Below are 25870 nucleotides of genomic sequence, written 5' to 3'. Positions count from 1 at the left end.
GAATTTCAATATTTGGCTTCAACAAATATAACAAATTTTCACCACAAAGCAAAAGCAATGGTACGAACGGAGAACAGTAAACTTTCTTGAGCCACGTTTAAAGAAATGTAAATGCCCCAATCCACATAATGTTATGCTAATATTTCTGCCGTCCAGTAATTAAAACGCGGGTACGTGAAAAATGAGCTACTATCCGTTTTAAATAGCAAAAGATAGAGCACAAAATTATTCAATTACTTTTATCAATTCAATTATTTTTCAAAAGCAGTTAAAATTAGTTTACGTGTTCGGCTTATCGGAACTTACACTAACAATGTATAGCTGAAATTTTTAAACAATTTCAATATTTTAAAACTGGGTTATTCTAAATATGGTTTTCTGTGATATCTCAAAAAATTATTTTGTCACTCAGCCGTTTTAGTTAGAGGACGGCGGATTTATTGAGGCAAATTAATAAATATACAATGATTTATACGAGTGCTTTATTTTGAAGGTGTCTTATATGAATCAGAAAATATTATTTAACAGTTTAACGTTTCTGTAATATTACCCTGATATTTCTTCCGTATAGTAACCGCTATTATATTAACATCGTCTAGACTCTAGAGCAGAGGTTCCCAGACTTTTTTTCTCACAGACCGCTTTCAAAATTTAACTGATTCCAGTGGACCCCCTGCAGCTACATTTCTACCATATTCCCAAATCTCGACAAAAAATGTGAAAATTAGATCTAACTATGGAAATTTGCAACGCAAATTGCTGAGTTCCAACCAAAAATTAATAAATTTCGAAAAAAAAATGAATTTAATTGATTGTGCTGTGAGTGGATGTCAAAAAAGTAAAGACCCGTTGTACTGAATATGAATATGCAAGTTTTTACAAGTAACACTGCCTGCATTGATAAATAAAGTCAAGCCAACATTTTACTTCTTCAGTATCGAAAGCAGATAAATTTTCGTGGATCCCCGCTTACGAATTGTGAACCTACACAATAGTTTTATCAAAATACCAAGATTGCTGCGTGTCCCAGGCCTACGAGGTAATTCGGTGGTAGTTACTAATCACGTTACACATCAGAAGTGAAGCATTTTAGAAGCTTCGGAATATGTTCGTATTGTTCGTCCATCACGCCCCTGCGACTGGAAAGAACAGGTGGGCGATTTTTGACAATTCTAGGACTTTTTGCGTGTAAATACGTAACTCGGTGGATTTGGTCCAGGTTAATTTTTGAATTCAAAAACTAAATTTTATGGTTGTATGTAATATTTCTTGTACTATGTGTTGTAACGACTAAAATATAATAACAATTTATAGGTTTTGTCGTTTACGAGTAATATCTGAAATATGTATATTTTCTGAATCTCGTGGTCTTAAATTTGATGGATTTTATGCCACCGAATTCAGAAAGCTTTCACCGAAGTCGGAAAAAACCTGCCTTCGAAGGCAAAATTTTTTTTTGGAAAGCAAGAATTTTATACGTTTTCATATAAACGTTTAGTTAATACTGTTGATTTCCACAATTTTATATTACTACTTGCTTCCCACTGAAAATGAATAAGGAATATCAAAACAGAAACCAAAAATTGGAAATCGAGATGATGAGATGAGAGAATCGTGAAAATGAAGGAACGAGCTAGAAAAGCAAAGATAAAAAGCGATCCGATTATGTATGAAAGGTTTAAAGAAAAAGATAGACAGAGAATACGCGATAGATACGCGAAGAAAAAGTGGAAGGAAAGATTTTAAAGCTGCATGTACAAAAAAGTAATGAAAGATATTAATCGCGCAAGTTTCCAAAAATTTATTTTTTGCTTTTGTAGTTACAGATTAATTTCAATGTTTTTTTTAAAAAGAGATACGGAAGTACTTTATGTGATTGAAAAAAGGCTGAACAGCCAAACTGTAAACTGATTTTAATTAATAGGCATAGGATGAAATTTGTTGCCGTTATTCTGGTCGATTTATAAATAAACTTTGGTTTTTAAAGCCTGGTTTAATAGTTAGTCATATTAGTAAAAGTATATGTTGATTATTGAATGCTTTTATTGCCTTTCTCATAATACTCTATACAAAAATTACGCCTTTTGTCAAGAAATCCTGATTTCGGTGGTAGTTGAATTCGGTGGATCAAATATGTCAAAAAGTATGAAGAATCTAGTTGCCCAATTATCGGACTCTTATGTAAGTTAGAGTTCTTTTTCCTTACCGCTCAATGTTTTTCCTGAAATTAAGAAAAAAAATTCGACCCCTGAAGTCAGATAATTTAGCTCTTCTAGGAGAAATGCCCATATAATACATTCATTTCTATGTGTAACAATCGCGAAAACCTAAGAACTTGATATCATTTTGCCTGTCTTAATATTAAAATAATGTTGTACACATATGAGCCCTGAATTAGGGATAAAAATAAGAGCAAAAGTAGGCCGAGTTTTAAATTATTAGTTAATGAACTTGTTCACTATTAAATATATAATAAGAAATATGTCACTGTGAAAAATTACATTTACTTAAATTATAATAGTACCTATATATTTTTATAATATAATTAAACATTTATTTATTATTCAAATTTGTTACAATATTATTTTTTGTCTGTCGTTAGACTATAAGAGGGAGCATGCCAAACAAGTTTTGACATTGGCTCCGCCCAAATTTGTGAAACAAATCCCTTAAGTTGGCGTCGCGACAGAAAATGTTGAATTTTGTGCATTAAAAGTACCAAATTCGTTTTAGCGGAATAACTCTAAAACTAAAGGGATTAAAAAAAGTGTCGTAAGTACAGTGTGTAGTGACAGTTCTCGATCATGCTTAAATATAATTAATTATCTAATTTTTGTCCTAATAACCTGTAGCATTTCGAGGATGAATCGAAAAAATGTGAAAATTAGAGGTCATTTCGTGATTTTTATCTATCGAGGAAACTTTATTGTCTTATGTTTCTGATTAGTGTCTATGCTTGAATATATCGTGTAGTTACTCATACAATATTTTATTTTTAACTTTAAAGTGGATATACCCCTCTAAAATCATATCGAAGATTAGGAATTTTTCCTCTGCACCCTCGCGAATGACTTTGACGACTTGACCTCTAAGCAGTAATAACAATCAGTAATTTCGACCACTCGCTTGTACTTACACAAAGTCAAATAAAGATAAGTTGTAAATTAGAATACAGAAGAGCCGTAAGTGTTTTTTTGCAATCTATACCTACGTTGTTGTTCCCTCAGAGATATTCAAGAATAAACCATCGTAAAAATAAAAATTACATAATAGTTTAGGGTCAAAATTGTAATGGCATAAATAGTGAAAGTATTAGGCAAATCGGGCAATGATTCGATCGTTAGTTGATAGTATCAATTAACAACTAATACTACTATTTTCAACTATAAAAGAGAAGTAGAACAGAGTAGTAAAATTAAAACAAATACTTTTGGTCGCTATATTTTAAATGCGTTTAACAAACTTCAATATTTACTAATTAATTATGCGTCATTGAAAGTATCACTTTTATGTATTATTTATTCAATTTGTACAATACGTAAATAAACATTTAGATTAATAAAAAAATAAAAAATAAAAGTGATTACAACCAATACGACTAATTTGTTTTTAACTGATGGAAATTCCAACAATAAGAAGAACACAGTATAGTATAACGATACGTACTTTGCGCGCGGTTAAATAAATATATATTAAAATAGGTACTTTATTAAATATATTGTTAACATTAAAAAGCGTCAAAATCGCAATAGCGAGAACACGAAGTTTAATTGAAGTTGGAGTACTATTTTCTGGTTGAAACATGGGTTCGTCGTCACGAGAGCAAATATTTGAGATATTTTCTGGATCAGTGGTGGTTTTATTTTCTTTGATTTCTATTTTCTTCAAAACAAAACTGCTGCAAGCGGCGCTGGGCGGAAAATGCAATGCAGTATAGTTTCATTTCTACTAAATAAAGTGGGTATGTCTTTGTGTCCCGCGGTGCAGCGGGGCGCAGGATGACGTCATCAGCTTGTGCCACCACGGGCACTACAAAGTGTGACTAGGTTTCTCAACAATAAGGTATATTTCTTTGAAAGGCAAACATTGGCTGGACGCATCGGACTGCTTAGGGCGAACTTTGGAAATAGCTATACAATATAGAATTTAAAATGTGTGAAATAAAGTGAATATTTCTTCTCACGGGAATATGCTGTGTGTGTGGTCGTGTTTTAAGCGATTTGTAGATTTTACATAAAGCATGCACGCATGTGAAGGTTCCGGGTTCGATTTCCGGCAGTACCCATTAGGGAAATGAACTTTTTTAAAATGGTTTTGGCCTAGGTGTTCTGAAAAGTGTCGCTGAGTGAATTCCGTAAGTTTTGGTCCCGGGTTCGATTCCCAGTAGAACCAATTTGGGAAATGAACTTTTATAAAATGGTTTTGGCCTAGGTGTTCTGGGTAGTGTCGCGGAGTGTATTCCGTAACTCTTGGCCCCGGGTTCGAATCCCGGTAGAACCACTTTGGGAAATAAACATTCCTGAAATGGTTTTGGCCTAGGTGTTCTGGGTAGTGCCGCGGAGTGTATTCCATAACTCTTGGTCCCGGGTTCGATTCCCGGTAGAACCAATTTGGGAAATGAACTTTTCTGAAATGGTTTTGGCCTAGGTGTTCTGGGTAGTGCCGCGGAGTGTATTCCGGAACTCTTGGCCCCGGGTTCGATTTCCGGTAGAATCAATTTGGGAAATTAACATTTCTGAAATGGTTTTGGCCTAGGTGTTCTGGGTAGTGCCGCGGAGTGCATTCCGCAACTCTTGGTCGCGGGTTCGATTCCCGGTAGAACCAGTTTCGGAAACGAATTTTCCTAAAATGGTTTTTTGCTACTAGGTGTTTTAGGTAATACCGCGTAGTGTATTCCGTAGCTCTTGTTCCCGGGTTCATTTACGGGTAGAATCAATTTGGGAAATGTGCTTTTGTCTGCTCTGTTGCCAACCACCTGGTCTCAAACTAGGGAACTCCCTGTGCTCCTTATTACTGCCAGAGAAATTGAATCCAAGCATAGGTATTACCAGAAACCCAGACCAGGCCCAAGTTCAGGAAGTTCATTTAAAAAATTTGTTGTATTGGGAATCAAATGCGAGACCAAGGGCAACGGAATTCACTCCGCGGCACTACCCAGAATACTAATATTGTTATAACAATATTAATATTCATACTAATATTGTTATAACAATATTAGTATTCAGTAAAGTAAAATCAACATTATTATTCATATAACAATATTACTATAACAATAGTAGTATTTATATAACTAACAATATAGAAGAACTAATATTGTTAGTTATTAAAAAAGATGCATTGTAAATATAACGAAATAACTAATTTATAAAATCTAAAATATAAAAACAAAGTCAAATATATATATATATATATATACAAATTAAATTTGACACAAAGGCGACTGAGCGTAGTACTGCGCAGATCTCGCGAGTGGGAAGGATTTTTTTTCAAATAATAATACTTAACTACGGAACTACATAAGTTAAAAAAAAAATGAACAATACATTCTACTAGCAATCATATCATTTTTTTGTGATTATTGGACTGTTATTATTATTAGGAATTTAATTTAAAAGAGCCTAATTCGTCAATCGGGCATTTGTTCCAGCCTTAAGAGTCCATACTACCTCAGCTCGAATTCCAATCTTTTCAGCTTTGTTTCAGAATTCATTTTTTTACAAACGAAACTAAAGTTTTGAAAAATTTGAAAAATGTATATCGTGTCTATAAGTGTTCTATTTAATTCAGTTGAATACAAAAAAGTGGTACATATAAAATACTTATTGAATACAGCGGTTTTCTTGTAACATTTCGAAGTAAGTTTGTGTTTTTATTTTCTATCGTGTTTTCACACAATGTACTAAATTAGTACATCCTCAATTTTACTGTATTTTTTCCAAAGTGATTTAACACTTTCACTGTTATGCGGGATCAATCAAAGCCATTTCTGGTTGTATCGACTCTTAAATTGTAGTAGCATTTATTAATTAGGTATAATTTAAATTTATTTTGAAATCTCTCTTCTAAAAAGTAATCATTTTGCAGATGTGGCATTCCGTAAACGTATTTAAACATGTAAATTATATCTTACGTTAGGCTCAATTTATATTGCGGCGGAACGCAATGACAGCGAATTTTGGTGACGATATTTTACACAGCTTAATGAACTTTATGGCCAATTGTGGAACGTACAAATTTGATAAGTACGAGTCAAAATATTTGGTGGAATTCTCGCGAATGCGCGAGCGTTCTCTAGCATGTGCGAGAATTTCGCGGGTGATCTTGGTTCGTATCTAGTTTGTACGTCACGCAATTGACCATAAAATTCATTATGCAATATAAATATAAATTGCAATATAAATTGAGCCTTACGGATTAATGGTTAGGCGTGAGCTCAATAAGTAATTAAAGTAATTTATCAATATCAGAGCGAACCTCGTTAGCGGTATGAAGACAGTGAAAAATCGGTGATCCTGTAACGAACAAAATGAATTAAAAAAGAAATAGCCTTGTTGTTGACATTATTTATTCGAAACGGATACTGTTACGTTACAAAGTTGCCCCTATAAAAACTGTTCTTTTGTAAAAGTTCTTCATAATTTAACGTGTGTAAATAATACTTATCTTGGGTGTAATGAAGTCACATGTGATCTTGCGTTAAAAATGCTTTTGTCACACGACAGTCATTAAAATAATACGAACTACATGAAATAAATTAAATATATTGATTTTATAACTCTTCTATTATACACACGGCGATTTTATACGCGCCGACGCGCGTATATGCGCCGTAAACGCGCGTCATATGGGCGTGTGTGTGTTTTAATTTTAGTTTTGTTTGTTAATTTCAGTTAGTTATTGAAATGAAGCAACTACATGAAATTCTAATAGTAAACACCAGTGGAGTACCTATATAAGCTGCTTGCTTGCAACGTGATTTTTGCGTGCATTTGAATCATAGGTTTGAATCGATTCACCATAGCGTGTTTACGGCGGCTTAAACGCGCGTCGTCGGCGCGTATAAAATACGCCGTTTGCATAAGCTCTTAGGCATAAAACGTATTCAACTAATTTTGTTTGTGGAATCTTTAAACCTGTCTCCTGAAAAGTTGTCATTTTGCCTTCACGGCTTTATTACACCAAGGACGTGTAACATACTTTAATGCTACATCATCATCAACCCATTATAAATATCACTATTAGGCACGGGTTCTCGGCATTTTGCCAGTGTAGCCACCCTATTTTAACACAACTCAATGTATGTTGTACAAGTTAACAGCATGTTCAGTTTTACACTTTGGTCTGTTTTTAATCGACTTCAAAAAAGGAGGAGGTACTCAATTCGACTGTATGTTCTTTTTTTTTGTATTTATCTTACGCGATAGCTCCGGTATTTGTGAACCGATTTTCATGATTCTTTTTTTGTTGGATAGGGGGTACTTCCATAGTGGTCCTATTTTATTTTGAAGAAAATCATCCACCTTTAAGGGTGGCTGTTTACGCATGAAGATTCATTTTTATAAATAGCGCCTAACTTTAATTTAGGAGCAATTATTCTAATGGTTGATTTTGCTATTTCTCCAGTTCAAGGCGTTTTTCCGCTTCCGAGAACCGATTTATATTATCTTCAGTGTCAATTACTGTATAGTGGCGAATTAGGGGATATTTCAATAAAACTTAGCAAATAGACGTATTTCCACGTACTTTTGAGGTCGGTTTTTTAGTACTCTGTACTGAGACTATGTTCTAAGTGGATGTTAAGAGAGCGCAATGCGTCGACGTCACGCTATGATTCCAACGCACAGTGTGTCAATTCGTTGTCGCATTGAAGTTGCGATTATCAGTCGTCACATTTTTACCGTGACGTTTTATTTATCGTATGACGACAGTCCTTCTAGCTCTTCCCATTGTCACGACAGTCTGTCTTCGTAAACACAAAAAAGTCGTGAACGACACTTAATCGTGTTGTACTATACATGAACAACATCATTTAAATATACGAGCCACGACGCTTTGGACTGTACGATCATCTGTCGTAACGATTTAATTGGAACGCGCCCTTTTACTTAGGCACCGCAGCAACTCTTTCCGCTTCGTCTCCTGGGGGCCTAACACAACCTCTTAAAACAATATTACTTTAATCTTACATTGACTTTTCGTATCATAACGAGCTTAAAGTAAGCTTATTGTAATGTTAAAACTATGATGTTTTATTGGCTGCTTTGTGACTATTCATTCAATCGGTTCGTACTATGACGTGACTTTAACATTAAAGTAATATTGTTCTTATGTCAAATTTAGCAATCTTAAAATAGTTGCACGGATGCAATGGAAACAATATTATTTTCAGTTTTATTGTCTTAATATTGATTTGTAATGATTAAAAGTCAAGTTGAACTTATTTATTTACATATCTCTTCAATATTTTGTTTATTTTTTATTTAATAGCACATAGTAAATATTTTTAGCAATACATAGCAAATAAAAATACGCGATGTTTATTTCGTAAAATTATAACAGCGCCATCTATATACTCCTTGGCGAAACTAACAGTTGACACTAGACTACAGTTCCGAATTCACAACGTGACTATCATGACTCAGCTTGTTTTATTTATTTTTCTTCATTAAAATGTGGAGTAATTATTGAAAACAACGTAATTTTAATAGATTTTATTATTACATACTTTTCTTTTAACAGTAAAATTCTCTGAATGTAAATAACGTTAAGTACTTAAACCTTATACTAAGATAAGACGATTCGGAACATCAAAAAAGAAAGAGACGGCATTATACAGTTCACATAGCGTTATCTCTTTCCTATTTTTAGTAAGGAATAGACAATATTGGGAAATTATTCGTTCTTTTTCAATCACTTTTGCAATAATACATTACTTGCTTGACAGGTTCGTCATGGTACGAATATGAGTAATATTATAATAAGCTTATTTAGGGCTTACATTGAAATAAGATTGTTTTTGGAAAGGTTGTGGGAGGCCCCCTGGCCTCTCGTCAGATGCACACGCGTTCCGTCGCCACACGCCGGCTCAACGTAGTATGCGGGATGTAGTTCTAATTTATGTATAATACAATGCAGCGTCACTGCTCAACGCCCACGCAACGCATTTTTATTTCATAGGTAAAATTTTTACACCTGAAAACGTCATTTTTTAAGCTACTTTGTAAGCTACTGCTCGTTCACTACGCTGACCTCCCTGAGAAGAACGAGCAAGAAACTCTAGGGATTGCTCTCTTCAAATAAACTGAAATGCTTTGGAATACACTTTGAATCATAATTGTGTGGAATTTAGACTCTTGTTGTTTGTCCATACTTCTTTATCTAAAAAATACTCTTAAATTTTTAACCAACTTCAAAAAAGGAGGAGGCTCTCGATTCGACTGTATGCTTTTTTTTATGTATGTTTGTTATGCGATAACTCCGGTATTTGTGAACCGATTTTCATGATTCCTTTTTTTGTTGAAAAGAGGTTACCTCCATAGTGATCCCATTTAATTTTGAAGAAAATCATCCATCTCTAAGAGTGGCTGTTTACGTATGAAGATTCGTTTTTATAAATAGCGCCTAAATTTTATTATAAAGAGCAATTATTTTAATGGTTGATTTTGCTATTCTCCGATTCAAGGCGTTTTTCTCTCACAATATACTTTGAGTAGTGAGAACCGACTTTTATTATCTCCTCTGTCAAGTCCCGTATAGTGGCGAACTAGGGAATGAATCCGGGTTTGCGCACTTTCTATAAAACTTGGTAATTATATGTAATTCTACGTACTTTTGAGGTCGGCTTTTTAATTTTCTGAATTTCTATCACTTATGTAATGGCTTTTTAATTAAAATACTTTTATTGTAAGTTTTAAACTTACGAAACGATGATCTTAATTCTCCGGAATCTTATTCGTAGTCTTTAATATACCTACATGGGTTATCAATTTATGGTATTAACCATTTCTATATCTATGGTATTAACTAATAATTACACATGTTTTACATATTGACCTTTCTTCTTATTCAAGTTCATATCAAATGCAGCACAACGAGATCCGTCGAAATTAAATTTTAATTAAAATTAAGTTTAAATTGAAGGCTGTTTTTATTGATATCAAGTGACGGAACGAATAAGCCGTGCGCCTGATGGTAAGCGACACGCCTGTCCATATCAGTTGCAATGCCACTCAGTCCATTGCAATGATCCAAGTGACACCCTTACCCTTCAAAACCGGAACGCAGTAATGCTGACGCAATTGTTTATACATACACAATTTGACCTACAGCTCAATACGTTATTTTTATAAAAACTGAGCCTTAAAAGGATCTACGTCAAAAGAGGAAAATATTTCGTAAAAATTTATCTTTCAATTTTAAGAATTAGGCTGTAATTGCTTCTCATGAAATATCTTCTTCAATTTCAATTAATGAATCCTTAATAGCTACGTTCGCGAAATACCTTGTTACATGTTGAACTTAAATACAATATTTAGAAACCCTACAATATGATATTAACATTGACTCCAGTCAATATAAATGTACTACCAAACCAAAATTATGATGATTTTGTAATTACAAACTAAAAAAATGCGTTTTTCAATTACCTAAGATTCAGTGGAATCGTTGCGTTGCCGTTGTGTTTGTGACAAATAAAATGTCTTGTATAATGGTAATTTTAATGAATTAATTATCATCGTTTGGATAAAATCCTACAATCATCATATAAGTCTATTCCGTTCGATAAAACTGTCTATTCAAGTTAGCGACCTAGTATAAGGTCCTCTCTTTCGCACTACTTCATAAAAAATGACAAAGACAAGATGGAGGCACAAGGTTTTTTTTATAATTTCATTTTTCCGGTCTTTCTCGGACTAGTTTCTGTGGCAATTTTTATTATTTAAGTATTAGATTGTTTTATCGTGCAATATTATTTAATATTCGAGTATTCTATCGTGAAATCTTATTTAATAATAACCATTAACACGACAATCTACTCGAATATTTAAATAATAAAAATTGCCATAGAAATTTGGTTTGAGAACATTAGTTCGAGAATTATTATTTCTGATTATTAATTCTTTTGCTTTCATTTAACGAGTTTCCCAGCGTAGGCTAAATTTTTCTCACGTGTATTATAATTGCGAGTAACCCAATTGTAAACAGACAACAAAATTGTAAACAGTAAAATTAATGAACTTTCTAAACTGTCGTACCAATTGTCTGGTTTTGAATCCGGGAATCCGCATTCCTTGTATGAGTACCAGTGCAACGAGGTTAACTTCGGTAACAGCAGCACACCTACCTTTTAAATTATTGATACAAATATCGAACACAAAGAAAAATTAATTCGGCAGCTGACAGGACTCGAACAGGCGTCTATGCCTTAGGCTAAGGATACTTTCCTCTGTTTTTTTTTCCATCTTCTAAAGTCTATGCCCTACCAAGGCAAACGCAGAGCTTACGAATTTTTCTATGCGTTCGTTACAAGTTTTGGTTTTAATGGATTTTTTGTCGTAGCGCCATCTGTGAGAAATCTATGAAAGTTTTTCATAAGGTTTTTCGTCTGACGCAGATTCAAGTCCTATGAACGAAGAAATTTTTCTTTGTGGTTCGTCATTTGTATTAATTACTGTATAGTAATTAATACAAATGACGTAACCGTATGGTTAAGACCATCAACTGTTTGCTGTCTGATAAATAAAACTTATTATTGTTATTATTATTACATCTATTTTATTTTATTAATACTAATAATAACTAGTTGGTGCCCGTGACTTCGTTTGCGTAAAATAAATACTTCGAGTAGCCTACTCTGCAACTTACTTAAGAATGATTGGTTCTACAAACTTTCATCCCTTATTTCACCGCTTTAAGATTTATTTTTGTAACAAAAAGTAGCCATGTCCTTCTCCAATCTCCATCTATCTCTATACCAAAATTCATCAAATATTGATTCAGCGGCTTAGGCGTGAAAACGTAACAGTTACTTTCCCATGTATAAGGCTGGTTTCACAGCTGTGCGTTCGGTCCGTACAGACTGTCCGCCTGCGGGCCATCCCCGCATGCGTAGAATCCGCAGGGCTTTAAAACGAGTATTTAACTTAGTGCGGATATTCACGGAAGACAGTCGACTACAATGAATGCACGGGTGGCTTGTGCAGAGTTCACACAGAGCGTGTTCCGTACGGAACAATCCACGTCACTTAAAAACGATGTTGTGATGTTCTATCGCATAACTTTCCAAAATGTTTGACTCACCGCCCACTTAAGCACGATAAAAAAATTTCAATTTCAATTTCAATTCAATGAACGCCCACCACTTCACAAATAATTAAAAACACGTATTTTATATTAACTTAACACAAAAATCACAAGGGAAAAATTATATAAGTATTTGTAGTGTAGTTTATATAGGTAACTCATGTTTTTTTTTTCTAATGCGGTAGCACTCTCTGTACAGCATTAACGCCCCTAATTGCTACCTAGGACTCTTCAGCCGCCACTGGGCGGTGGGGACCACTTTGGGAAACTATGTTCTATCGCCATACTACTCTGTGTACTCCGTGTTACTCCGCTCCGGTGCTCCGCGCGGACGGTCGGCAGATAAATCCGCATTGCTCTGAAACCAGCCTAATATTAGTTTGGATTACAAAAAACTAGTGGCGTAATTCCACAAACAATAAATGAATGCTACCATGATAGTAAAACATCGTAATACTCATTACAATCAATATTACCTACCATTAATTTAATACCATAATTTAAATCGGTCACAAATGACTTTTTCTATGATATCAAGTAACAAATATGCTGTGCACTTGGTGGTAACACGCCTACCCCACTACCCAAACTTTTGGGCGTATTATATTATTTTTTGTAAATTATCCGGAGTTGCCTTTTCCACAGATGAAAGAAGCAGTACCAAAAGGCGAGACGGTGCTGCTGCATTTCGCACGCGACAAATTTGTCGCGGTATTCGGTCGCAGCCCTGTTGCCGCTGCAGCCGCGCCCAGTCGCGTCAACCTCATCGGTGATCACATCGACTATTGCGAGGGATTCGTATTGCCTGTGGTAATCAGTAAAAATATACTTTTCCCTATTTTCATCATCATTATTATCTCCCCACGGGTTTTTTCGCCAATTCATTGATAACGTGAAAAATAGTGAAAGAAAATTGTTATTAAGTTTATTATTATTAATATATATTTCAAGCTTAGAATAATAACGCATAGAAACCTAGTCCGCACACGCTAAGTGAGGCAAATTGAAGCGCTCCCAATGGGCCTACACGAGCGGGCGGGCCGTCAGTGCTCAGGGTCAACTTGCACCGCGACCAGCTCAAGAATTTTAGCTCAAAACGAGAAAATTTGCGGTAAATAAGTGTAAAAATACGTCAGACAAACATAAAATAGATACTAACATCACATTTCACAAGGAAGTAACGCGTTTCAACTTATATTTTTATATAAATATTCACTAAAACCGAAAATTAACCTACTACTAAAACTAGCCTACATGAATTTGATTTTTACCTCACTTGTGACAGTTCGTTTGATATTAAACTATCATTCTGTGCGTTATTATTCTAAGATTTCAAGTATATTCCACCAAAAATATTAAACTTTTTTTTTATAACATCAATGACGAGACGAACAAGTCAAGTCAAGTCTGAGCCACTCAGCTTTAAATCGCAAAGATATGCATCTGTCACACTGAGACATAAGTTGAGAAGTCATTTGTGCCTGTAATTTCACCAGCACTCTTCAAAACCGGTACGCAGTAATGCTCACATTACTGCTTGGCACCAGAAATAGGTAAATTAATAATAGGTAATTCTTGCCTTCAAACCAAGTCAATATGACATATTATGCATAAACGATGAATTTTATTCGACTTGTTAAATCATTTCTTAATTTTATAATGAATGTAAAATTTGCGTATTTGAATGTTATACAACAATGAAAATGGAAGTCAATTACGATGCTACTGCGCGTTCACAGTGAAGACTTATCCTATAGCAAAATAGCTGAATATTTTTCTAACGCAATTAATTTTTTCAAATATAATTGAATAACACGAAAGGTGGCTAGCTACAGATTTGCTCTATTTTTTTGACGACCATCACGTGTGATCAAACGAAATGAGCAAATTTGACGTTCGACATCGTATTTTTTGTCGATCAACTTTTGTGATCAGACAAAATCGAGTAATTGTGTGAGAAATAGACGATCGATGTCGTATTTTTTGTAGATCGACACGTGTCATCGTCAAAAAATCTAGCAAATCTGTACGCACCAAACCGCAAATATACTCGACACACGCTTCCATCTATGCGAGGCATCCTCTTATTTATTGATTGTTCGACACTCAGCTGAAGAAAATAACCCACAAGCATGCATGATTTAACTTTCACTGGGTTCATAAAGTAACAAGGTAATTTACTTCTGCTTTTTAATATTATGAATTCCCATAAAGTAACGCCTGCATCTTTAAGTTATTGTACATTAACTTATTTATATGACAAAGGCCTTGTTCAGAGTGAGTAAATCAAATGTACGTAGACGCTCGCTGCGTGGCCACGCGAGCCGCGCGAGTAGATCTACACCCCTCATGGAAGAATGGCATAAGTGGAGTTACGTCGAAAGCGTTTATTGCTCCATTAGATACAGAAAAATATAACTCACATCCTCTCCAATTCTTGTAACTCTATCTACAATATTAGTCGACAGAGTTACAAGAAGAGAATCTCATGGAGTAGAGTTACAAGAATTGGAGAGGATGTGGGTTATATTTTTCTGTTTCGAATGGAGCAATAAACGTTTTCGACGTAACTCCACTTATACCATTCTTCCACGAGAGGTGCGTGTCTCGCTCCGCCTGTACCTTTCACAGTGTTTGGTCTAGCGTCTAGCGTCTGTTTGCGATTTCGAGGTGTAGATCTACCCGCTCGTAGCCGCTTTCCGCACTGTGAAAGGGAAGACGCCAAGACCCGCGCCCCAGCGTCCGCTACCGTTTCGCCCGCGCCTGTACTTTGAATTAGCCCAAAGGGGTATTCTAGACGATCGCTTGCAATGTGACCCAAAATTATAACGCGAATTCCACCCAAACTAATTAATGTGAAAATCTAATTATCCAGAATTGATTGATGACTTCCTCAAGTGTTTGTCTCCACAAAAATCAATTATCCACGATGTTTCAACTTGATTACTTTCCGCCTCTAATTTTATTACTATTTTGACGAAAATGTTAAAACCTCCTGTTACCTTGTTTGCTTGCTTTCTCCCTTCTAAGTTTTTTAATTTAACTTGAACTAATGATAATTTATAGAGCTTCAATCTAATTTTTATTGAAGCAACTTGATTGATCGTACCACTAGTACTTTTGTGGTACGATCAATCAAGTTGCTTCTGTATCTGTGCCTTTTTTGGTGGTACGGGGTTTTTAAAGATTTATGGATCGGTTGAAAGACTTTTAGGCCAATTTGACCCATCAGGAGGCAGTATCGCGTTTGAGTAGAATCCTAATTTATATTTTTATTAGAAGAATACGTTATTTTTTGAAACTCATTGTAGTTCTGTGTTAAGTGTCCTCATTTGTAAAAACATTGGTTTCAAATTCAAATTTAAGAGATAAATAAAACCTGTCTGCAAGAAAATTACTCACTGCATAAAACGGCGGGAGTTGTTGAAAGTTCATATGAACTAATTAATCACTTTTAAATAAATTTTGATAAGTTATCTTGTTTAATTCATCTTTTTAAGTTATTGTACCATTAATAAGTGGTCTCTAAACTGGTTGACAAAACAAAGCCAGCAAAATTATAGCGCTGCTTGAAGAAAATTGTTCTCAATGTTATGTGTCCCAGAGGCTGAACGTGAGTCGTTCGACAGTTCAGAGGACTTGGAAACGATATCAAGAGACCAGTTCCGTCAATAGAAGGACAGGTTCTGAAAGAAAACCATGCGCCGAACCACTGGATGACCGCTTCCTGGTAAGCCGGGTGTTGAGAAATCGCAAAGCTTCATACGTGGACCTCAAGAAGAACCTTGAGGAAGTGAGAGGAGTACAAATTAGCCTATGGACCGTCAGGAAGAGGCTTCTTGCTGCCAATATACACAGTCATCGCCCAGCTCGTGGCCCTAAATTACTCCGTAAGCATAGAGTTGCTAGACTTAACTTCGCTAGAAACCATGCTACATGGACTCAAGAGGACTGGAGAAGAGTATTGTTTTCTGATGAAGCCAGGATTTATCTGTACAGTGAAGACCGCCGTCGGCGAGTGCTACGAAGACCAGGGGAACGCTTTGCAGACGTGAGTTGTGAAGAAGTCACCCCTTATGGTGGAGGCTCCGTTATGTTTTGGCCAGCGATTAATTCGATGGACCGTACGGAGTTAGTCTACATCGAAAATGGCTCATTGAATGCACAACGATGCATGACGAAGATCCTAATTCCTCACGTACAACCCGTATTGACTGTTCTGGGAGAAGATTCAATTTTTATGGATGACAATACTCGCGCCCACCGTTCTGGCGATGTGGTAGCGTATATTCAAGATGTTGGAATGCGGCGTTTGCATTGGCCAGCTTGAAGTCCCGTCCTCAATCCAATAGAGCATATCTGGGATATTCTGAAGAGACGGGTAAGGTCAGCGTAGACAGGCCCACAAAACATCAGGGAGCTAAAAAATCTCATCGCCGTGGAATGGGAACACATACCACAAGAGGTCATAAACAATATCCTCGAAAGCATGCCTAGAAGAATACAAGCTGTGATTTTGGCAAGAGGAGGCCACACTCATTATTAAATTGTTACCATTTCTTCTTTACATTGTTAAAAAAAAAAACATTTTTTTTTACTTAACGTGTAGTATTCTCCTGACCACTGACATTAGAACGACATTTTCTCTTTAGTTAATCGAAATTCATAGAAAAAATTTTCGCAAATAATTTTCTGCATATTCATTTCTAAGATTCTTAGGATACTACTCAGTTAAATAATAAAATTTATTACAGGTGACAGTCAAATATCTTATTTGCTTAGGTGCCATTTTTGTTTTTGCAAAAGAGTGTAATTCTTTGTACAGAACTTTAATGAAATTTTTTACCCCGGTGACGAGTCCCATAGATAGACAATACAATTTAGATTCGGAAATAAAAAGATCACCTATATGATATCAACACACACACAAGACAATTAATGCATCGTCATTGTGACACGTCGTGGATTGTCGCCTTGTACACGTGCGCAGCAATGAACAGGCTGCGTAATTTTATTTGTCATTTCTGTCTGATATTGTCAGTGTTGTGTATTATTTGAAAGTCATCCTAAGTCATAGCTCCTTCTTTCATGATTGAATTTGTGTAAACAAGTAAATAACGAAATATTGAACATCAATCTTTGTCCGCTTAAAATTGGATGGGAATTGTTGACTTTATGTCACTTCAAGTAATTGCAGATAAATAAAATGATAGGTATGTACAATGAATCACACACTTCGCCATTAAATAACGAAACCAAGGTCTGAAATTATCAACAACGCTGTATGAAGTATCAATACAAGGGTCAAAGTTAGGGAGTTTCATTTGTGTACACCTGTACATGAACAACACCTTTTCTTATTCTTAAATGTGAGAGCTTAGAATAATAACGCATAGAAACCTAGTCCGCACACGCTAAGTGAGGCAAATTGAAGCGCGCCAAAAGGGCCTAGACGAGCGGGCGGGCCTTCAGGCTCAAGGTCAACTTGCACCGCGAACAGATCAAGAATTTTAGCTAAAAATGACGAAATGTGCGGTAAATGAGTGTAAAAATACGTCAGACAAACATAAAATAGATACTAACATCACATTCCACAAGAAAGTAACGCGTTTTAACTTGTATTTTTATATAAATATTCACTTAAACCGAAAATTAACCTACTACTAAAACTAGCCTACATGAATTTGATTTTTGCCTCACTTGTGACAGTTCGTTTGATATGAAACTATCATTCTATGCGTTATTATTCTAAGTGTGAGAGTTAAAAAATTTAACATGTAGGTAGGTACCTCGTCCATAAGTTTTGAGATGAATTTTGACTTTAAGAAAATAAAGAAAATAATACTGGCAACTGTTTTATTCTTTTTTCACCTCTCTAGCTCGGAAAGGCTTTCTTTCTCATTAGTAATCTGCGCATAAAATTTATTTTTTTCCATGCTATAGGTAAAAGCGTTTTTTGCACGCTAGCGTGGTAACGGTTTTTGAAATTCGAACTTGACCATGGACTGCAGATGCACCTAACTTTTCCTTTCGTTGTAAAAAAACATAATAACATGTTCAACTACGCGATTTGTCGTGCATTAATTATGTAATATAAATCCGTTGGTATATTTTATTCTTATTATTGTTGACATTAAATTGACAATGATAACTAATTGTGTTTATTAAATTATTTTAATTCGTCGAAGAACTAAAATAATTTCAATAATCATAACTACAAAAATAAAAGTACAAGCAAGAACAAAAATTGATGAGGTGTAAATGGAGAACGCATCCGAGGATAAACTTTTTCTTTTAATTAAAAAAACTGATGTTTCAATTAAACTGTTTTTCTTCCATCTACCATTTTCCTCGATAAAGTGAAGTGAAAAGTTGTGGTTTCGCTCGGCAGCAAATTTGTTTTGCGTTTCTTTTTGTTTTCTCAGGAATCTATTTTTGAACCACGAGCGAATCTTCTCAATATTCAATAGTCGCCTCAAACAATAACTTTGCAGCCTTGCATAATAAATAACTATTTTAATTTGGAATTTGAAATGTTTGTGTTCTATTTGTACGATTTTAAATTAATTTTTCTCGTGATATTGGCCTCTGTATGGCCAGAGCATTATTTCGTCTCAAAACTTATATGAACACACGAAGACATAAATTTGTTTCATGTTGTTCGTATTGTTTTATAACTTTCACGTGATAATATCCCTTTTGGCGTGTGATCATATGTGGCATTATTACACCAAGGGTACAAAATATGTTTAAGATCGTGCTTTTACGGCGTCTTGTTCGTAGAGCCTAAATAAGAACGTTTGATAAAGTCACGCCATAAGCAGGGATCGGAATAGGTAGTTTTTTTACCTAAACTTCGAGGAACATAGACAGAAAATGGAGACTGCCTTACGATAATATTTTTTAGCCAAGACCTGTTCGGGATTCTGGAAATCACTGCTTCGCATATAGGAAAATAAAATTTAATTTGTTGGTTTTCGTGTTTATGTGTTTTAGTAGGAAATTAAAACTTCTGTTTGTTGTTATGTTTTGTTATTACTTCAGATAATTACTGTGGTGATTCCAAGACTGGATCGACTAAGATTTTGTAACGATGGGGTACTAAAGGTATGGTCCCGTACAAATAATACACATTTTATTTTTTTCCTACTAAACTATTAGATTTATGGCAAAATGTGTTATGACAATATTTAATTAGGACAATAAGATCTCTCGATTGGCATTTAAAAAAAATCCAATGTCCGTAATATCGCATATCAGATCCGAAAGTTAAGAAAAATATATTGTACCTTCTTAAGTGATTTCCCGAATCCCGAAAATGTCTGGACCAAAAAATATTGTCCTAAGGCAGTCTCCATTTTCTGTCTATGTTCTTCGAAAAAACTCTACCTATTCCGATCCCAGGCCATAAGCCTCAATTATTATCAGAACCGCTGTCGCCAAAACTCACACATTCTTAACTACAAACACTACGAAATCTTGATAGTAATTGGTCGTAGTTTTAAATTTAAAAAGAAATAACGAATTCTGGATTTCTAATATAATTTAAACTTTACTCTGTTCGCTTATCGTTGAAAGTTGAATAACATCAATACCATAGATTATACTAATACGTGTGTAGGCTAACTAACCACTTCTACTGTATTTTTTGTTCTGTGGTCACGGAAGTAAAGTTCTGTAGTGAAAGTTTACTGGCTGCGACCAAATCGCGTCATCTGCGCGTCGTCCGAGCGTAAAAAGTGCGCCGTGTGCGTAAATTCTAAGTGCCTACATACTTTTTCGTATTTCCAGGCTCTACCCTTCCTGACGGTTATAGCAGGTGGATACAATAACACCGGGCAATGTAACGTGATGTCAGTGCTGGAAAATGGAGATGAGGTGAAGACAAGTTTCCCTGCGACAACACACACGACGCAGTTGAAGCCAGGGGAACCTGCCTGGGCTAACTATATTAAGGGTGTCCTCGCTAATTTCCCAAGTAAGATCCCTTTCCCTGATTGTCTCGTTTTTGTTTTGATCTTTCGCTCGGTTTATGTGAACAACAGTGATCAAAACTCACAAAATTTGTCTTGCACATGATGGGAGAGGCGAGAATTTAAATTAGTTGTTGCGGTTGGGTTTCTGTGGCGTGCCGCTTTCGATTCTACGAACGACATCAGGGGATAGCTTTTTCACGGGAAAGTTATAAAAATTTTAATATAATACACTAACCGGCTCCGTGTCCGAACGGTGCCATGCTAGTCTGCCATGCAGAGGCCGGGAGAAATATTTATATCGCGAATTTGGGTGCAATTTGTGGTTGTCTATGTGTGTGTTCATGGCACCCACGACACAGGGTTTCCCTAGTGCGGGGCTATGTTGAGTGTGTGCATTATCAATTTATTATTATTTATTATTGTGGCCAGTGGTGCCAGATTAGGCGCTTGCGGCGACTAAAAAGTGATCGGCGACTCGGCGATATTTAGGCTATATTTGAAATAGGAAAAGGTGATTTTAGGCTACTTAATAAAATGTCTAGGGAATTACAAACTTGATTGGGGATTTTGTGGGGAATCGAGTTGTAAAACAACTTATTTGGGGGTTTGAGTAGTTCTACGTGTGGGGAATTAAGAGAGTTGATATACCCCAATATTCGGCAGCCAGTAGAATTATAGAATTGTTTTCCTTGATTTTTAGGGATTTTATGGCTTGGGCGAATATCGGCTACTTAACACATAAATTCACTTCGCAAAAGTCTGGCAACACTGATTGTGGGCGTTGGATACGGAGGTCTCGGGTTCGATTCCCATAGGACCAATTTGGGGAATGCACTACTCTACTTATCTACATATAATCACATTAAATGAGGAATTCCCTAAAGAATAGAGCCAATAAAACTAAGCTGCACTTTAAAAAAACGTTTCACTTCTCGTGCTCTAAAAGTACGTCATTATAACCTTACGTAGCGGGAGTAAAGTGCATCCTGTAATCTTGGAGTAAAAAGTACCTAGTCGTTTAATTTACTTGGTGTGAAGAAACTCAAACAGCCACCAGGTTTTAGTTCCGTGTTTTTCCGCATAGACGGTGGCGCCATATTATTTTCCCGCGTTATTGCGTTTGTTGTATCTGTGGCTGGTTGGAAAAAAAAAACTTAAAACTTCAGAATTTTGGTTCGTCATTTTGTTGTAGAGCGAAAACTATTAAAATATTTTTTTTTTCACAATCGAAGTGAAAAGTAAAGTTTTCACCTCGAGACTAGAAGCCAATATAATCCCACGGAGTAATAAACACTCTCGCTAAAGCACGGGTGGCTAACCACCTCGGGTATAATATGTATTGGCTCGTTTTAGTCCCTCAAAAAAACAATATTGGGATTAAAATTTTTTATTGAATTGATATTCAATTATTTTTCGTCAAATTACTCCACTAGTTTGTTAACTCCACAGTAAGCTAGAAGACGTCGGTTCGTATCCGGCCGGATCTAAGGATTTTTTTCTAAGTATCCGATCTTTGTGTTAATAATTATAACAAAATATTGGGATTGTTCGTAATGTAATAACTTGAGAAAATAGCTTATTTAATTTACTTTAAAAGTAAGAAGTTTTTGGAAAAATCTGAAAGGAATATTTTGTAACTTTAGGTTTGATTTTTTTTAACTTCTAGGTGAGGTAAATGGTTTCGACGCAGTAATTGTGGCAGATGTGCCGATGGGGGCTGGTTTATCCAGCAGCGCCTCAATCGAGGTCGCCATGTTCACTTTCCTGGAAGCCCTTACCGGCAAGCATTTCGAGTAAGTTACTTAAGTTTTCACAAAGTTTTTACACAATCAAGAGATCACGTGAATATTTGCGTCCGTACATGATGCGCGGCGAGCTTTCACACATAAAAGTGACGTTTGTATGAAATTCCTTCCTCTGCTTGCTTTGGAATTTCTTCCCAAAAATTACAATTTTTACTCACCAACGCGAATAACCATACTCGCTCCGTCACATCGTTGCTTAACATGTAATGGAGATTGAAAAAAAATAAATTAAAACTGTGTTTTCTTCTATATAAAAGTACAATTGTTTTGTTTACTATTCTAAAGTTATAACGTTCACAATAACATTTAAGCACTTTAGTTAGCTTCCCACCTTAACCTAAATCTAATTACTATAAGTCAGTTCGGTGTTGATCTAGAATAAGATAACGCTTTACAGTTCTTGTGGCTTGCTTTTTACTTTCATTTGCGATCTTTTCCACAGTATTAGTCGGTACTCCATTCAATAACATCGGGGAGAATATAAACCAAGATTCTTTTCCCATACACATTGTTATATTTCGGTAATTGAAATGTACTCTTTTTAGGCAATATACGTAGACATGGTGCCCTCTTTTTTCTTTCTATGTGTAATATTTTCTCTTGGTTTTCATTTAACCTTCTCATAGACATTTCAGCACTTTGCAATGTTGAAATAATTTTTCATAATCATCTCTATATTTATATTTTTAGAGGTACTATATACTTTAACAATCTTATTTGTAAGTCAAATATTTTTTTAAATATGTTTTATACGTCCTCCCGTAACTGGAGAGAAGATAGATTACTATCAAGTCAACCATTGACAAATAAAGAAATCTTAGTGTGTTATAAGGCACCTTGTGTTTAAAAATCGCTCTTAATTTATTACAAATTTGGTTCACGTGTGAATCCCAGTGAAAATTTTGATCGATTTTGACTCCCAGGTAAGTATGCCCTTCAACTATGTCAAGGGGCTCGCAATCACACATTGTATTATGGAGGTGCATACATTGATGTTCGTGATTGTCTAGTTTACATTATAAAATAACACTTAAATACGTACGTGAGGCGCAGTATAAGTTTCCGGAATGAATAACAAAAAAATACTATAAATGGTCAGAAATGAATTGATTGTTTCTCAAAATATCCTCCGTTAGCGTTAAAGCACTTTTTTATACGAATGAACCAATTTAGAAAACATTTATGCCACTCCTCCGTGACAACCTCTGATTCATATTTTTCATACTCTTCGATAGCCTCTTCAGGTGATGAAAATCGTTGACCGCGTAACTGGTTCTTAATTTTTGGAAATAAATAAAACTCACAAGGTGCCAGGTCGGGACTGCACGCGGGATGGCTCATAAAGTCAACGTCACCTTAAAAAAAAATAATTTGTCTGTCTGGCAGTGTGAGAACTTTATTATTACGGAGTTCGTCAATAATTTCCGGCAAACAAATGGTCGTGTACCAATGACTATTCACGGTACAACGATTCTCCAAAAGCAATAGTAGCCACGTGTCCAGTTTTATTAAAAAAAGAAGCAATCATCCGATTAGAGGCACTTTGCACGCGCGCCACTTTGGTTGGTTTCGGCTCATCTCGAAAGACCCATATGCTCGATTGCTGCTTTGTTTTGGGATCGTCTGTTACTATGTCCCACACCAAATTTGACGCCCCTTCGTTGAATTTGGTAAGCATGGCATTGCACCAAGTGACGCGATCCGTTTTTTGAGCCTCATTCAAATTGTGTGGGATCCACCGAGAGCACAGCTTTTTCACACCCAAATGTTTGTGTAGTATTGATTGTATTTGACTCATGCCTATGCCTAAACATGTCAAAATCTCATGGTATGTCATATGCCTATCTGTTTTGATCATACTGCGCACAGCATCGATATTTTTGTTGTTCACAGCAGTGGACGGGCGACCATTACGAAATTCGTCACTGAGATTGACACAACCGCGTTTGAATTCTGCAAATCAGCTATAAATAGTCGTCTTGCATGGTACTTCGTCGCCAAAAACAGTTACAACAGGATTCGACATGCAGGTCTCATCACGACGTTTTTCTTCACTTTTCACACCAAATTTTAAATAAAATTTCGAGAAACTCAGGGGTGCGAACTCTGCTTGCGAGGCGGTAGGTCTAACCATTAGAGTATTAGCGCACTATGTCAGATTCGTATCAGGTTCCGAGTCCGAGAAACGACCGTCCGGAATGTCACAGGGATCATTTTATCTCTAGGTGGTAAATATATTATATATATTCGCATTTTCTCGGATTTAAGTCGGAGAACACAAGTGACATCCGAAGTGGGTTCGAGTTTTCTAGATTTGTATGGTCTCTCATTCAGAACGAATATGTGTCGGATGCAGTGTTTTTCAATTTTCGTCCATTATAGCAAAGCTCACGTTAAACTGGTCGTTTGAAGTGAACAATTGACGACACCCGTCAATTGTTTCGAACTCGGGGTGGCATTTATGTGGTCTGTGGGGCTGACAATCGAAGTTCTCACCGTAATGATAAGGCAGAATAGTTTTCAAACAAATTGACTGACATTTCGCCTCTATTTCTGGTTATATACCTACTCGATGACTCGTATCTATAGTACCTAATGTTACATGGTGTTCAATAAATAGAGCACATTTCGTGTGTCCACACGACACACTTTCCTAATTGATTGTTCAACAAGGGTTAAAATCGACAATTTAACACGCTATCCAACTATTGTTAAATGGAGTTTACAACGTAGTTAAATACGCTTCTTTTTACATCTTTCCACAAAGTCTCAGCAGTCGAATTTGTGTAGCTCTTATTCATAATACAATACAAGATAATAAAAATTTGACTGTCTGTCCCAACCCTTGTCACTTTCGTTTCTAAATCATAGTTCAAATTCGTAGGTTGTGTGTGGGCAGGATACAAATGCAATAGTAGTAAAATTTTTCGTCCATCGGGATTAAACATTCTGCCAGATCTTTGACTGTAATTTTTATTCAATAGTTTCATTGTGTGATATATTTTCGCGGGAAATTGTTATGTCTTTATGGTGGTCATTTTGACACTCGGATACTTGTTTGATCTTGGTATTATAACAAACAGTTATAACAAATTGGAATATTTATACAAAAAAATAATTGAATATAATAGTAGACATACTTTTATTGCCACGAATACATCAACACAAAAATCAGTTTGTACACAAATAATTATTGGACATAATATTAAAATTAAAATTAAAATTAGTACAAAGAGGCAAAGTAGATAGTATAGTATAGTCATAGTGTTGTAACGTCATGGCAATACGGGACAGAGTATATTATGCTGCAGTAACCTACCACAGTGCTGATATTCAGTAAGCCCGTAAAGCTCGACGCCAGCAATTAGCGCGGAAAATTACGAGTGTTGCCACTTATTATTTTATTATTATTATAATATATTGTGATTATTATGTAAATTAATGTATATATAAGCATGATAAATTACATAATTATACATATATAGCAGAATGTTTATACTGAATCCTAAATTGAAAGGGATTATACCCTGTCAACTGTCAGCGAACCTTTTACCTCGAAAATGCAGGAACAACACGGTCGCCCACGGGCAACTCGGCCTGCTATGCCATGATTTCAGTTTGATTTTAAAAGAGAAGACCGACTTTAGTTCTCTCCCACGTGCCGGTAGGTTGTTCTAGCACTTTGAGGCCGCATATCTGAAACTCCCAGAGAAAGCAGACGTGCGGAGGATCTATAACACCCAACCAGTCGAATGAGCACCATAACTTCCATGGTCACACCAAAAA

General features: G+C 35.6%; 1 protein-coding gene across 1 annotated transcript in view; it reads left to right on the top strand.

Moving 5' to 3' along the window:
* The window catches only part of LOC113240040 (galactokinase-like), a 52318-nt gene that overhangs the window by 8412 nt on the left and 18036 nt on the right, over nucleotides 1-25870 (top strand). The window contains exons 2-4 of the mRNA XM_026477245.1: nucleotides 12949-13113; nucleotides 20095-20281; nucleotides 21946-22072. Coding sequence (XP_026333030.1) covers nucleotides 12949-13113; nucleotides 20095-20281; nucleotides 21946-22072 — 479 coding nt within the window. The remainder of the gene's footprint in view (nucleotides 1-12948; nucleotides 13114-20094; nucleotides 20282-21945; nucleotides 22073-25870) is intronic.

The sequence above is a fragment of the Hyposmocoma kahamanoa genome, unplaced genomic scaffold (assembly GCF_003589595.1).
Source record: "Hyposmocoma kahamanoa isolate Upper Pololo Valley unplaced genomic scaffold, ASM358959v1 119, whole genome shotgun sequence".
Lineage (NCBI taxonomy): Eukaryota > Metazoa > Arthropoda > Insecta > Lepidoptera > Cosmopterigidae > Hyposmocoma > Hyposmocoma kahamanoa.
The sequence above is the reverse complement of the archived record's forward strand: the minus strand, read 5'-3'. Positions and strand labels throughout refer to the sequence as shown.